Source organism: Nymphaea colorata, chromosome 8 (genome assembly GCF_008831285.2).
Source record: "Nymphaea colorata isolate Beijing-Zhang1983 chromosome 8, ASM883128v2, whole genome shotgun sequence".
In the NCBI taxonomy this organism is placed as follows: Eukaryota; Viridiplantae; Streptophyta; class Magnoliopsida; order Nymphaeales; family Nymphaeaceae; genus Nymphaea; species Nymphaea colorata.
Window position 1 is genome coordinate 12,987,784 of NC_045145.1, and position 16,609 is coordinate 13,004,392.

Genomic DNA, 16,609 nt, shown 5'->3' on the forward strand with positions numbered 1-16,609 from the left:
CCTTGGGGAAGGAACTCAGAGAGTCATGGGATCTTAAGAGTGTAGAGTGTGGTCTCAAAAGGAAAAGGAGACTGGAGGAAAGAGTCAGAAAAGCAAGGAAAAAGAAGCTCCTTGTACTTCTATAGCTTCCAGTAAATATTGTTGATCCCGTGGTGAAAGGTACTTCTAACCTGATAACTGCAGAACCCCAAAGGGTCCTTCGGCGTTTGTGTTGTCTCAATCACTTTTGGGGAGTATTCAGCTTCTTGACTGACTTGGGGGAAGCTGTAGGAGTTATGGGAAAAGATATATATATATATATATATATATATATATATATATATATATATATATATAATCAGCCGACCAACGCATTTGAAGGATGGTTTTTCTTATATATTTTGTGACGCTAAAGACTGGTGCATTCTGTAAGAGATGTTAGGAGCCACAATTTTTAATTGTGGAATGCACCATTTTATAATGGTTTTTAACATCATAAAATTAAAAAAAACTCATTCACTTATTTTTGTCGATTTTAAATTATATATATATATATAAATATAAATAATAAAAATTGTTGTCAATTAAAAGTACTGTCTGATTTAATACAACGAACGGTTAACAGAACGGTTAACAAAAGAACGATAAAATATTTTGTGAGTCATTATTAATTTATATTTTTTATTTTATTTATCTTTTAACTATCCACGAATAAACGAAATAGCTAGGTAACTTTAGAGAGCTAATCATACATTCAATAATTAGGATTATTGATCTAAAGCTCTTGATATAATATTAATTTACTTTTTTTTTTCTCAACCATCCATTTCTTTTACATGAGTAAACTTGATTAGATTTTTAGATGCCTGAATCAGCTATACACATAGGGCTACACAATGGGTCAAGTCAACTCGGGCACAACTCGAACTTACTCGAAAAAGCTTGGCTCGAGCTTGATTAAAGTCAAGTTAAACTAGAAACAATAAACGAGTGCAAGCACTCGACTCATTTAAACTCGCATGGACTCATTATATATCAATTAGATAAACCGGTTCGCGAAACCGGTTCACCAATTTAGGGTAAAAATTATTTATCGAGGTCTCCACTTTGCCTTCGGTCTTCGCTCTTCCGTCTTTTTTATTGGTTTCTGCGGCTCTGCCTCTCTTTCTTCCCATCTACTTTCTCTCTTCCTGTCTTCCTTTTTCTGTCGACCACGACGACCAGACGACCATACCTGAGACCACCCTTTGCCTTCGGCCTTCCGTCTTTCCAACTTCTCTCTCTTCCCGTCTTCCCTCTTCCGTCGACCAGACCTGTATGAGAGTGACCTGTGTCATCAGGATGCCTCTTTTTTGGACCGCACCCGCATTGATGCGACATAAGCGCGGGTACGAGTGCAACCTGGATTCAACATCTAAAGTGAGTTGGGTGCGGTCAGCCACACCCAATTATTTTGTATGCCAGGCGGGTGAACCGCACCAATGATATTTTGGTTCATTTTCTAAGTTTTTTTATTTTATTTTTATTTTTAAGGCCACGTTTGATGGCCACGAAAAACACTGTTCATCGAGTGTTTTGCCCCTTCCTCCATCGCGCTCCTCTCTCCCTCACCACCGCCTCTTCATCCTCCAATTGACCGAGCTTCTTCTCCCTCGCCACCGCCTCTTCCTCCTCCGATCGACCGAGCTCCTTCGATTCTCTTCTCATCACCGAGCCGGCGGGGCGATCGTATTTCTTCACGGGTAAGATCGTTCCACTTCCCCTCTCTCGCCCCATCTCTACTTTGTTTCTCTCCCTCTGCCTTTCCTTCTGTGTGTCCACCGCCTCATTGTGTCCAGAGGAACACAACAGAAGGAGACGCCTGGAAGGAGAACTGTGTGCCCGTCACTTCCCCTCTCTCGCCCCATCTGTACTTCTGTCCGCCGCTCTTCAATTCTCTTTTTCTTAGAAACCATTTTTTCCTGTTCAAAATTTATCTTACATGATCTACTTCGGTCTTGTCTTTATCAGTTGAATTCTGTGTTACGTGTTTGAGTCGTGACATTAGACCTTATAAATGGTTTTGCTCTAGGGCCTTGTTGTTTGTTTATTGGACTTTATTTAGATTTAGGGTGAGGTTTATTTATAGTTGTTTTATTGCTGCATCACGTTCATGGGCACTTTGTAAAACTAGAAAAAATGAACTACATTCATTTGATTGTTTATGGGCACTTCGTAAGCAGAGAAAAAATGAACTACATTCATTTCATTGTTTATGGGCACTTCGTGAAACAAGAATAGGAAGCTAGATTGATTGGAAGGAGAAGGAGCTGAATGCCAAGGCAGAAACGGCTGATGCTTGCCGAGAAGCTCTCAGCAATGCTGAGTCTAGGATACAGGAGCTAGAGATTCAGCTGCAGAGGTGTATGACTGATAAAAATTATCTTGAATTGAAATTAAAAGAGGTGCAATGAGGATAATATCAGATTGATTAGTACTTGCATTTGAAGTCTTAACTTTCTTGTAAGTTTGTAACTTTCTTGTAAGTTGAAACTTTGAAGGAGCATTTTGCTTCTACATTTTCTAATTCAAAAGTGAAAAGCCTGTCTGTTGTGTGGTGTCTGAGAGCTACAGTTTGAAAATGCTTGACGGACTTACATATATTTAGTAGGCTTTTTTGATAGATATTGATGCAGTTTAATACATATTTCTCATTCTTCTTAGCATTTTGCCTTCAAAATTGATGTCTTGGCATCATGCAGACGGGTGAATTTATGACATTGACAAACGTGCAGCAAATGTGATAAAGATCAAGTCCCACAAGACGTTGGTAATTCTGATGGCCTTTGATCATTTATATTGTTCTCTCGTTCTAGTGTATGAGCCTCGAATGGTTTATCACATCTAATTATGTGTAGCCCATGTTGTGGTTGAACTTTTCCTTTCTCTACCGCCGATTGTCATTTTTGTTGATGATGGTTATTTTTCATCATTTCCGACTGATGAAATGTTCTATAGAGCGAGAGGTGCTGCTGAATTATTGCTATTTGTTTCTCTGGTTTATTAATTTTGTTCTGAATCTATAAACAGTCAAAAAATTTTTCCATGGAAAAATTTTCCTGTCTATCAAGCTATGAATTTTTTTACCCTGAAAAAAAATTCCAGGCCATCAAACATGGCCTGGAACAAGAAAAAGGAAAATTTACCTTTCTGCATTTTTATCGTGGAATCCCCCTCAAAAAAATTCAGGCCATCAAACGTGGCCTAAAGAAAATCGATTTAGGGCACGAGATCGCCCCTCTGTCTCTCGCTTGTTCTCTATATCTCTCACTCTGTCGAAGCTGGGGGCCTACGTCTGCCATAGCCGACATAGCTATCTGTGTGTTTAGATCTCTCTCTCTCTCTCGCTCTCTCGGATTAAACTTTTTTGAAAATTTTGAAGACGGACTTGCTGGTTCTGTGATTAAAGTGAATGATCGGATTTTCTAAACGGCACGGTGGCTTTCAAACATTTTGTGTGGCCCATGTATCTGCCAAAAACTGCTTTTAGGTTAGGAAAATGTGAGAAAATCTAAAACCTAGCAGAAGGTTTTGGAGAACCTGCTTAATATCTAAAATCCTAATATTGTGCAGGTTCTACTTTTGCAGATACATATTGAACATTCTTTTCGTGTAGGTGTGTTTTTTGTTAAGAGAGTAACCGCATCTGGTAATAAACATTTGTAGATGTACTTGGATGAACTTACTTATCCATCATATTTTTTTAAAGCCCTGGCTCAATGCAAACTGGGTAGAGACCGGCAACTAAAGAAGACTGAGGTGATGTATGGAATGACCTTAAGAGATAATAAAAAAGCATTCAGCACATATTCTGAGTTTCCTTCATTCATATTCACCCAGTTGTATCTTGTATGTGTTATAGTTAATTATCCCTTTTATGCAACATATTTATAGTTAATGATCTTCTTCATTTAAATAATGCTTAAATGGTTAAGTATCTTTTGTGTTTTGTGGTATATGCATTCAGTGAGGTGTTGTCCTGACCTCTACTAAATCAGTGTGCTTAAGGGTGCTCTACATAGGTTTTCTACTTATGACAAAGGAAGGTAAATGGTTAGCTCAAAGCAGGGAACCTTTACCTTCCAGTATTCACTTGATATTTTTCTCTTTATATCAAATCAATTTGGTGTCTTACAAGTCACTGTTGACTTTTTTATAGGACTGGGGATTCTTTGTGCCTTATTTGATTAGTAGCATTTCATTGATTGTTCCGGCAGTGGGAATGTTAGCCGCCGGCTAACAAGGGCGTGCGAGAGGAACGAGAAAAGAGAAGAGAAACAAGAGATAGAAGGCAATCCCAAAAGCATGCTTAATTAGGGCATCCCAACTTAAGTACAAGTAATCACGGGTCCGGATTGGACCCACTCTTACTGAAATCAGATCCAAACTGAAACCTCAAATACTAAACATAACAGAACTAAACTCCTAATGCCCAACAGATCCCTATATGGATCATAACAAAATACTCCCCCCTTCAATAACACCTTGTCCTCAAGGTGTAAAGAATGGAAAACGCTGTTGTATGTCCTCCGAGTCCTCCCATGAAGCTGGCATCTCCTCCTCGGTGAGCCACTCAATCAGCCACTGGGCGCACCACTTGCCGTCCACTTTGAGTCGTCGTATTCCTACGTGAAGTAAGGGTTGTATGCCCGTGGGGATCGCTAGGACCGGGGCAGGTCCCACTTCACCTTCGGTCGGTGGCTTGAGGCATGCCTTTAGTTTGGAAACATGAAAGACTGGGTGTATGGTGCTGCCCGGTGGTAACTGCAGTTCGTAGGCGAGAGTACCAATCCTCTTTAAAATTTTATAAGGACCCACATACCTCGACAACAGCTTACTTTGTCCTGCCCCTCGCATTCTGACTAGCCGTTGAGGTGGTCGCCTTAGGAAAACCCAATCCCCCTCTTGGAACTGAAGTACCCGATGACGACGGTTGTATTGAATCACCATGTGATTCCGTGCTGCGGCCAAATGATCCTTTAGCTCCTTAAGAATCACATCGCGGCACCGCAGCTGCGTATCAACAAACTCCTCTCGTGCCGAACCCAACTGATATCTGCAGATAGTAGGAGGAGGGCGCCCATAGACAGCCTCATAAGGGGTGGTGTTCGTGGACGTATGCCAACTGGTATTGTAAGCGAACTCCGCCCATGATAGATAGTTGACCCAGGTTTTGGGACGCTCCCCCACAAAGCATCGCAAATAAGTCTCAAAACTGCGATTTACTACCTCTGTCTGCCCATCCGTTTGTGGATGATACGTGGTACTCAACTTAAGCGGCGTCCCCTGTAGTTTGAAGTACTCCTGCCAAAAGCACTAAGGAAAACCGAGTCACGGTCACTTACAATGGAGCGTGGCATACCGTGAAGCTTCCCCACTTGCTCCTGAAAGGTTTGCGTTACTGTTTTGGCTGAAAAAGGGTGTGCAAGTTCTATGAAGTGGGCATATTTGGAGAGCCTGCCTACCACCACCAAAATAACAGACTTTCCTCTAGAGCGGGGTAATCCATCGATGAAGTCCATGGATATATGTTCCCAAATTTGCTTAGGAATAGGAAGTGGCTGTAAGAAGCCAGTGGGTCGTGTGGTCTAATACTTATTGCGTTGACATACATCACATTGTCGCACATAGTCCCGCACGGCGCGCTTCATCCCCGGCCAGAAAAACGCCGCCCTTAAACGCCAATAAGTCCCTTCTACTCCTTCATGACCTGCACTCTTCGAGTCATGATAATGTAAAATTAAAATACCTGGCAGAGCTGTCTCGGTTGGGATAAATACCTGGCTACGGAAGTAGAGGTAAGGGGGGCGCCACTCATATCCATACCGTCTCATAGGATTATGTAGCAGATCGGTTCGAATTCTTTGCATTGACGCTGTTGATTGGTGGGCATGTTGGATGTCTGTCCAAATGTTGCACTGAATGACTGATAGGGTCCAGAGGCCGTGCCCGTCCTGCATTTGTTGAGAGAGACCGTCTGCGGCCGGGTTTTCTTTCCCGCTGCGATGGCGAATCTCAAAATCGAAGTTGAACAACTTCATCACCCAACGCTGCACTGCCGGCACCAATGTTTTCTGCTGTAGATAGTAACGTAGACTGTGATGGTCCGTGAGCACCATAAATTTATTACCCAAAGGGTAATGCCGCCATCTAAGAACCACCAATACCATAGCAATGAGCTCGCGCTCATAGGCGGATTTGCTGCTGAACGTGGGTCCCATGGCGCGACTGAAAAATGCTATTGGGTGTCGATCTTGACTCAAAAATGCACCCACTCCTAAGTCGGATGCATCTGTCTCTACTTCAAATTGCCTAGTGAAGTCGGGCATGCGTAGGACAGGTGCTGACGTGATGGCCTCTTTGAGTTTGGCAAATGCTTCCCCGGCTTGGTCGGACCATTGGAACTGATCCCTTTTGGTGAGGCGTGTCAAGGGAGCTGTGATATTGCCAAAGTTGCGCACAAACTTACGGTAGTACCCTACCAGTCCAAGGAACCCACGCAATTCTCTGACCGATTGAGGAACGGCTCAGTTGCGCACTGCCAATCACATGGCCGAGGTAGGTGACTTCTTTCAGCCCGAATGAGCACTTAGAAAGTTTGGCGTGAAGGGAATGTTGTCGCAGGGTAGAGAGCACCACCCGCAGATGATTTAAATGTGTCTCTGCATCTGCACTAAAGACAAGGATGTCATCAAAGAAGACCAGTACGAACCTGTGCAGGTGCGGTCGGAAGATGTCGTTCATGAGGGACTGGACCGTCGCAGGAGCATTCGTGAGACTGAAAGGCATTACCTGAAACTCATAATGTCCATCCGGGGTTAAAAATGCTGTTTTAGGGACATCTTGTGGTGCGACCCGTATCTGATGATACTCGGTGCGAAGATCCAATTTCGAAAACAGGGCTGCACCCCTAAGCGCGTCGAGAAGGTCCTCCACAATAGGTATGGGATAACGATCCTTTACCGTTATGGCATTCAAGGCACGGTAATCTACACAGAACCGCCAGTTGCCATCTTTTTTGCGAACAAGAAGGGCGGGAGACGCAAAAGGGCCTAGACTAGGCTGGATGATTCCCTGTGTCAACATTTCTTGCACCAATCGAGTTAGGGCTTCACGTTGGGTCGGGTTATACCTGTATGGTCTCCTCTTCACTGCTTCGGCCCCTGGTTGAAGCTCTATGTGGTGGTCATATGTGCACTGAGGAGGTAACCTCTGAGGGACATCAAATACATCTGAAAACTCCTCCAGCAGGGCAGGTAGTCGCGCATCCGTAGCGGTCGGGCCTGGCCTCTCTTCCTCCATGGTGCTGGTCATGAGTAGCACGTATGAAGCGGCTGCCCCACGTAACATCTTGGATGTGACGGTCTCTTGGACTGGTTGTCTTGGCATAGCCGATAGGGTTAGGCGTTTCCCATCCGGTTGGGTAAAGTGCATTTTCATGTTAACGAAGTCCCACACCACTTCGCCCAGCCCCTTCAACCAATGGATGCCTAGGACTAGGTCCGCTCCAGCCATGGCCAATGTATACAACTGTACCGAGAACCCATGGCCCTGTATCTCCAGTTTCTCATCGGTGCACTGTCCTTGACATTTTAGGGTACTTTTATCTCCCACCACCACATCAAACACGAGCTGATGGTCGATTGTACACCCCAAAGCTCTAGCGGATTTCTCACAAATGAAGTTATGCGTGGATCCGGTGTCCACTAATACGCTGACCTTTCAACCTCTGAGCCGGCCCTCCACACGCATCAACTGTGGTACTTCGTGACCCGATAGGGCATGGAGGGATATTTCAGGTGATTGAGCGATATCTCCTTCCTCTTGTTCCCGTTCTCCAATAGTCTCAGACGGAGCCGTCATCCCCTTCTTCCTCCACTAGGTACATGTAAAATCGTCGACAGGCGTGACCCGGCATCCATGGTTTATCACAGTCGAACCAAATATTTTGACGCCGCTTTTCGCGTATCTGTTCCAGAGTAAGGCAGCGAATAATAGGGCGGTTTGCTGGTTTCCCTATGTTCGCCCGACCTGGTGGTGCTTCCGAACTCATCGGAGTTGCTCCTTGAGGACGAAACACGGCTGCCCCTCGCTCGAGGCTCTGATATTGCTGCTGCTTCTCCTCCACCATACGGGCTATCGCAAAACAGTCGTGCAAATTGAGGGGTCGCATGCCTTGCACCTCAATACGGATCTCCTCTTTGAGTCCCCCAACAAAGGTACTGATCAGAGCTTCTATTGGCCATCCCCGAACCATATTGCTAAGTTCTTCGAAACGCTCCTGGTAGTCTTCAATCGACCCCGTCTGACATATTTTGGAGAGTTTCTGGTTGTAATCCACATAAGCTGAAGGTCCGAAACGCGCTGCCATGGTTGAGATCAAGGTCCTCCAGTCTGGCCGTTCGTGTTGATCAATCAGCTATCGGTACCAACGAATGACTTTCCCTTCGAAGTTCATGGCAGCATGAGCCACCTTCATCGTCTCCAAGATTCCGTGGCACTCGAAGAACTGCTCGACTTTAAATATCGAGCTATGTAAATCGTCTCCGCTGAATCGGGGAAAGTCGATCTTAGCGTGCTTGAAGTGCGCTGGTTTAGTGCCTCCATAAAAGCCAGTAGATGAGGTCGGAAAGAATCCCGTAGGGGCGTCTGTTCGACTGTTGCTGCGGCCGGGAAGTGCTCCATTGTTAGTGTCGTCGGTAACAGAGTTGAACATAACGGTGGTCAGCACGTTGGTAGCGGGCACGGTCGATCCGAAAGAACCAAATGCGACGCCTGCACTGATCGGAGGCTGAGGTAGGGTCGCGATGGCTGGCTGAAACAGGGGTACGGTGCTGATCGGCGGCATACGTTGATCCTGCCCGGGCATACCTATGTTGGGCGTGTGGAGAGAGCCTGGCGTCATGAGTGTCGGCGAGCTGGTGAGGACCGCATGTGCTGGTATGTGGGTCGCTGAGCAGAGCGCTGCCAATGGTGGGGGCTTGTTGGAGCAGATCACAAAACCCTGCTGCTATGGCGGTGTGGAGACGGGCCTCAGCCTCGGCTTGCACTCGTTCCATGGTCTGCAGCTTGCGGTTCACTTCGATGATCGTTTCCTCCGTCCAGGCGCGATGCGCTTCTACCGCTGCCAAGGCGGCATTGTTGAAAACGGGTGCGTCTTGGTCGTCTGACACCGGTGGTGGCGGCAGCGCGTTCAAACCTGGCTCTGATACCATTTGTTAGCCGCCGGCTAACAAGGGCGTGTGAGAGGAACGAGAAAAGAGAAGAGAAACTAGAGATAGAAGGCAATCCCAAAAGCATGCTTAATTAGGGCAAATCCCAACTTAAGTACAAGTAATCACGGGTCCGGACTGGATGGACTCTTACTGAAATCAGATCCAAACTGAAACGTCAAATACTAAACATAACAGAACTAAACTTCTAATGCCCAACAGATCCCTATATGGATCATAACAGGGAAGTATCTCTCCTGGGTAAGAAGTTCCAAACCCCGACCTTGAACCAGTCAATTCATGAAGTATTATATTTGACATGGTGTCATGTATCATAGCCACAGTCAGAAAAAAATGCTTATTCTTGCAAGAATAAATTATCTGCTTCAACCTACTGCAGAATTCAGCTTCATAGAGGCTGTTCAATTTGATTTGCAAAATCAGGCAAATGAAGACTTGGACTCCATGCATAGCTGGCTGGAGTACATAGACATGATTCGAATTTGTGACCTTGAAAAAATTTAAATCCAATTCATGCTAAAGAAGAGTATTCCAACAGTAGTTATTTAGCTGAGACTGTCCAAGTACTATGGGGCTATTACATCCAGTGTCACGGATAGTGTTCTAAGTTTTATCTGCAAAGTTTAGTAATTTTTTAAAATTTTGTTTTTCTCCAAAAAAAAGGAGATTAAAAAAATATATAAAAAATAATAGAAGATTTTTCAAATTATGGGTTTCTAATTTTGTTATAAAAAGTGTTGGAAATCATTCCTACTAGTTTCTTAAATTTCAGAGGTGGAGGGAAAGAGGGAGAGGAAGTGAGAGAGAAATATGTATGCATGGAAGCTTCCTGTTAAGATATATATATGCCTGTGTGTGTGCGTGTGTGCGTGTCATTTATATATGATTTTTTTGTAAATATTTTTTTTTCCTTTTTGTAATTTTTTTTTCTTTTTTTATTATCGTCATGTGCAGCACAAGTGCAGCAATTTGTAGCTAGTTTTCTAGCCGTTGGACCCTCCATCAGCTATATTCTTTTGGTTACTTAAAGCCTACTTGTGTCCTTTTGTAAGAAATGCTTCTTGGAAGCAGTTTACCTTCGTTTTATACAGTTTTCTTCGTTCTGTTTTGTGTTCTTCTACTTCTGACCTTAGAATCAATAGTTTATTCCTATGTTCTTGTTTTTGAATTCAAGTTTTAACTCTCTCTCTCTCTCTTCAGTCTTCCCCCAACAAATCTGATGGATTGGGAGATGAAGGGTCACAAAAGAAAGCGAGAGAGTTACCGCATACTTGTTTTTCTAAAAGGAAAAGCCATCATGGTATTATCTCAATAAAAAATATTTTCAGGGCTCGGGGTTTTCTTTCTATTTTTTGGTTTTTTGCAATATTATTACTATGTTCTGAGTATATTTGATGTCTGTGACAATTGTTAGATCAAGCAATATTCTCCAACATCCAGGAAATATAAGAGGAAAAATGTGCACAGCCTAGTCCAGACATTCATTTCCTATGGATGGTTTGGCCCCTAGCTGGTGACGTCGACAAATCTGATACGTGAATGAATGTTTTTGATGCCTGATTTTCCTAAAGGTGTACATCTGCTGGAGCGAAAAAAAATGCTTCAAATGTGACTCAAAGAAAATAAAAATTCTAAAATATCATAAACAGAATGATTTAGCAAAATTGGCAGCCCTTTCATCTGAATAACTGATTTTGCCGGGGCTGTGATCGCTGGTTCTAAAGCAGCATTTATTTCTTTACAGAATGCTAAAAAATTATCATCGTTTCACAATGTGAAACTGTAGTTGAAGAAGAGAGTTATCATAATTGCTAATATACAAACATGTTTCTTTTATAGCCTTCTTCAAGCTGGTATAAGTGGATTTTCATCAATTTTCCCTGATTACCAAGAGAGGGTCACTGGCCATGAAGCTGCTCATTTTTTAGGTAAATCTTGCTTAATTTGGTACTTGTTCAATTAAATTCTTAAATCTTGTGATTGTAAGTTTTTTTATGCATAATGGTTTCATGGAAATGGTTATGACAGTTTTTTTGGTTCCCTATTGCCAGTTCCCAGCATGCAAGTTGAGGCAAAATGATAGCAAAAAAAATGACTAATTGCTTAGTAAATCATAAAAATTATGCTATGGTGTTGATGTTGTCTATATAGGTATTGGAGATGAACTGTTTTAAAAGACAATACCAGTAAGGCCATGTCATATATAGGGAATTTGCTTATTTTCTATTTTTATAATTAAAAGTAAATAAAAACAATTTAGACAAATTATGACATCGAAAATTAAGAATGATAGCAAGATCCGTGTTTCCCTGTTATGCTTTGGTGAGCAGCTGGCACAATGTGTATCAGGGCCAATACACATAGATACTGATATTGTTGGTCCACATAGACACATAGCACCAGAAACAGGCAAAAGAACTGGATTTTTTACTGTGCTAAGGAGTTTGTATGCTTGGCATCAATGAGTAGGACTCTAACCTCCCTATCTAACTGGCAACTTGTCTCCTGGAATCTACAGGTGGATGGACCAGCATCACAGAGAAGCAATGTCAGAATTTGCTTTTCTATAAGTCTGAATCTTGGAATAGCACAGGAGGGTAGATCTGATAATAAGATGGAAATAACATCATTGTTAGGCTATACTTAAAGAGAACTGTGCTCTTGTTATGTGAAGCTTTTTCTATTCTCTCAAAGAAAGACAGATTCAGAAACAAATAAACTCCCCCTGCATGCTCCTCCTTTTCCTATACTTATCTGGGAAGTACATAAAGGCCCTATGGTGTTATAGCCCATTAGGTTTGCCAAAGATATTCAAAATTCTGAAGACTATGATGACAACATCAACATCTTGTCTTGGAACTTGACCCTTGGTAAAAGAAATATCCTTAAATTTGAAGGGTATAATAAGGATTTTTATTATTTTATTTAATAAGCTGTAATAAGGAGGACCTCCATATAATTTTTCATTAATCTTTGTTTAAATAGATATTGGGTGTAATGAATTTCTTTTTTTTCGTTTCCTCAAATCTATTTCCACAAAGATGTTAAGAACAAATTTTGAAGAAGAATATCTATCAAATGACTCCAAAAATAACTTAGAATTTAATAGAATTATTCACCAAAGGTCTTATCCATAAACACCTAGCAAAATGGACTATATGAAAGAAAAGATAAACATATGATTATAACCCAGAAACTCTTCTTATCTCTAGAAGAGTTCCTAAGGATATTTGGGCTGAAGATACTCTCACTTCAGTATGTCTCATCCATAGAGTGCCATGTGAATCATTATCAAATATAACACTCTTGAAAACTTTTGAAATCACTAAGAATTGTGGGATACAAATGCTATTTACTAAATGACAAAGGAGACGCAGTTCGAAACTCAAAAAAAATATATGTGTAGTGCTATCAAAACTAATAGATCTATTATCGTTTCAAGAAATATTAGTTTTGTGGAAAATGAAAGTGGATTTGATGATCTTAAAGTACTTGATCAGAGAGTCGATTGGTCATTTTTTTAAACTTGCTATGTGGCTAGAAGTGAATTTGACGAATTAGTGGTAGAAAAGGAAGGGACAGGGGATTGTCCCTTGTTTAAAGTCAGATTTTATACCTTGTAAGAAAGTTGAAAATCCTTTTCTTCAACTTCAGCTCTTCTTATTTCATAAGGAAAATTTCCTCTCATTATGGTTCAAGTTAAGAAGTTCTAAACACATGATAATTCCACGAATAATTTCTAACACTTTTATCTCGTTGTTTGGTATTTTTAATTTTTTCTTGGAGATAATATTTATGGGCCATAACTTTCTGGATGATGGCCCTATAGCTGACAGGTCCCAGGATTGAACTTGGCTCTGATACTATATACTTCGGTAACTAATAATGAACTACATTGCCTTGAAAAAAAACTAAATCCAATAAGCTTCAAAGCTCAAAATTAATATGACAAGTTCAAAAGGACCTATTTGCAAACAAACGCTGTCAATGTGCACTATGGAACAACACAGAAATATTCACTATTATTGAAGGCGAGATGGCTGAAAAAAGCCATGGCTTACACAAGTGGAAAATTCTGTTATTTATATGATAGATGATGGCCAAGTCTTCCATTGTACTAGCCTATGACTAGAGAATTGGCCGTTGGAGCTGGTCAACAGCTAGCTTGGACAGTCAAGGGCTATCGTTGATAAAAAACTAAAGGAATACAAAATACAGAAAAAGGGAACAAAATACATAAACAGAAAATAGGAACTTGAGGGAAGGAACAAAATACATAAACTCGGTGACCGAGCATAATGGGTGAAGGATCCAAAGATATGCAGAACTTGAGGGAGGCTATTAAGATGTGTTATATTGATGTTTCTGGTGTTATGTTTCAATATAGATCCAGTTGTAAAAAGGTCTTTTTTTGTCTTTTAGTACCCTAATTAGAAAATAATCTCTCTTAAGAGGGAGAAAGGAAGAGAGACATTAAATCTAAAGCTTTTGCTGCTGCATAACAGAAAGAAAATCCTCCCTTAGTGCCTTCTACTGCTCTTCCAATGTACGCAAGTCAGTTCTGTTTCGTACAGTGAATTGTTAAAGACTTAAAGTTATACATAATTTTGTCTTCAAGATGCAAACCTAAGTTTAATACAGATGATCAGATTTCTAGATACTTTTACTTTTTACATGCACATTTTCAATCTATTCTTACTTTTTTCTTTCAGTTGCGTACTTGCTTGGTCACCCAGTACTTGGCTACTCTTTGGACATTGGTAAAGAACATGCGAATCTGATAGATGAAAGGCTGCAGAAATTAATTTACAGTGGTCAGCTTGATGAAAAGGAGCTAGACAGGTAGAACTTGCACTCGTTACCTTCTCTCACTTTATTTGGATTTTGTCTTCACTGAAAGACAAGGTAAAAGGTTTCATGCTTTGAGCTGTTTCTCATTCAATTTGCATCAGTTCCTCCAGTCGCTCTAGAATGTTTACATTGATACCTGGTCCAGTCAGTCCAGCTAGTAAGCCCCCTGATTCTCTATTGGTTCTCTTGGCTCTTCCTTTCTAGGTTTCAGTTTTGTTTTTTGTTTTTTTTTTTATGGTTCAATCTAATAAAATATCATATGTATAAATGGCTTGGAGCAATTTGATGTATCTATTATTTTCATGGCTATGAGTGTAGCATTGATTGCTGTACTTACATATTTCAGCTTAGCGCACACGCATGCTGCCAATTAAACATGCATATGTGGCCATAGAATATCACTTTCACCAAAGCTCCTTGCTTCTTAAGATTTAATTTCCTTCTTTGTCAGTGATAGAATTGTAATCTTGACAGACGGTTTAAGAATCCATGTAAATACATACATATTTCTCTGTGTACAAGCCTGTGGATGTGAGTGTGTATGTAGGTCCATAATGTCTTTCTTAGTTGGAAGTTCTGATGGCCCAGTGGTTCTTCTGTAACAGAATTTGATCCTTGGTTCTTTTTGGGTGATAGGTATTTTTCCGCTTTAAGCCATCCTAACACCAGCTATTGGCAATGGGGAAGAATGAATTTCTCACGCCTAAAGCGATTGCCAATAGAATTAAGGCAAAGGGACTGCAGAAACTTCGGTGGTACTGTCAAATGTGCCAGAAGCAATGCCGGGATGAGAATGGGTTCAAGTGCCACTGTATGAGCGAGAGCCACCAGCGCCAAATGCAGGTCTTTGGGCAGAATCCTCACCGGATTATTGGTGGTTACTCTGAGGAGTTCGAGCAGGCATTCATGGAACATATGAAGCGGAGTCACCGTTTCAGCCGGGTGGCTGCCACGGTTGTTTATAATGAATACATTTCTGATCGGCATCACATTCACATGAACTCCACACAATGGGCCACCCTGACTGAATTTGTCAAGTACCTGGGGCGTACTGGGAAATGCAAAGTGGAAGAGACCCCTAAAGGTTGGTTTATGACATATATAGATCGAGAATCAGAGGAATATTTCAAGGAGAAGCAGAAAAACAAAAGGTTGAAATCAGATGCTGTTGAAGAAGAAAAACAGGAGAAGGCCATAGCTAAACAGATAGAAAGGGCAGAGCAGTTGATGCCCAAAACCGATGACAACTCTTTGCCTGTTGAGCCCGTGAAATTAGAGCAAGCGGGCAAGGTTGTATTTTCGTTGGGTTCTTCAAAGTCAGGAGCTACTGAGCAGGCTGAAAGTTCACAGCCATCAAGCAGCATATTAGTCCCTGCTTTTGGTGATCAAGAAGATGACAAACAACCAAAAAAGGTGAAAACAGGTGGTATCTCTGCTCTGGATGAATTGATGAAAGAGCAGGAAAGCGTGAAGGAGAGGAGCAATAGGAAAGACTATTGGCTATCTGAAGGAATTGTGGTAAAGATCATGAGTAAGGCACTGGCAGAAAAGGGTTACTACAAACAAAAAGGGATTGTACAGAAGGTGATAGATAAGTATGTTGGAGAGATCAAAATGATTGACAATGGGCACCTACTAAGAGTGGACCAGCAGGAGCTGGAAACTGTGATTCCTCAAATTGGTGGTTTGGTACGAACTGTGAATGGTGCATATCGTGGATCAAATGCAAGATTGCTTGCAATTGACACTGCAAACTACTGTGCCAAAGTTCAAATAGAGAAGGGAATCTATGATGGAAGGATTCTACAAGCAATTGATTATGAAGATATTTGTAAAATTATGCAGTAGTATGTTTAGATTGTATGTGATTTCATTCCTGAAGAGCACAAATTGGGTGCTCAGGTGGATGTATCATGTTCAATTTTAACCTGAGAAGGCTGGGCTGCTTCCATATTTTGCCTTCATAATGTTGGTTTTTCCTATTCTGTTTCATCTTTTTTGATATGTGGAGTATACTGTTGCACTAGTTCGCCCTTCATGGACATTTCTATTTTGAATTTGACTGCTTCAAGCTACTGGAGGTTACAGTAACCTCGCCAATCTGTATATCATGATGATTATGGTAATTCCATGGTGATGACTAGCATAGATAGCTAATTGTCAGTTCATGCAAATTTGTGCTGTATATATTCCATACAATTGCCCGTTCAGGGACTGCTTCTGGTTTTGATTAGGGATATGTCAATGAAAGTCAGCTAATTTCTCTCTGATGATCGTTTTTACATGTGTTCAAAAGCTGTGATGTATTGCTATACACTTCTCGCTTACATGGTAGAGACCCGCAAGCTTGGATATAAGTTCCCTCTGCCCCATGTAACTGGGGGCTGTTTTTTGGCATCCTTCCTTGATTTTTTATTGGTCAGCAAATTTTAGGGTTTAGTATGGAGGTAAGCAACCGGGAAACCTGTGGACGTTTATGCCGTAAACCATGTCTCAGTGGCCATTTA

General features: G+C 41.5%; 1 protein-coding gene across 6 annotated transcripts in view; it reads left to right on the forward strand.

Annotated features, from left to right (window-relative positions):
* LOC116259093 (KIN17-like protein) overlaps window positions 1-16,372 on the forward strand; it is a 32,193-nt gene extending 15,821 nt beyond the window's left edge. Inside the window, exons 1-5 of one of the 6 annotated variants that reach the window (XM_050079372.1) lie at window positions 1,381-1,398; window positions 2,721-2,788; window positions 11,091-11,179; window positions 13,964-14,093; window positions 14,739-16,372. In XM_050079372.1, coding sequence (XP_049935329.1) covers window positions 14,781-15,950 — 1,170 coding nt within the window. In that variant the 5' untranslated portion in view covers window positions 1,381-1,398; window positions 2,721-2,788; window positions 11,091-11,179; window positions 13,964-14,093; window positions 14,739-14,780 and the 3' untranslated portion in view covers window positions 15,951-16,372. Of the gene's footprint in view, window positions 1-1,380; window positions 1,399-1,459; window positions 1,722-2,720; window positions 2,789-10,527; window positions 10,552-10,584; window positions 10,823-11,090; window positions 11,180-13,963; window positions 14,094-14,738 lie in introns of those variants that run through there. The other 5 variants (XM_031636722.2, XM_031636723.2, XM_031636727.2 and 2 more) reach the window with 5 other exon arrangements.
* Window positions 16,373-16,609: the final 237 nt, after the last annotated feature.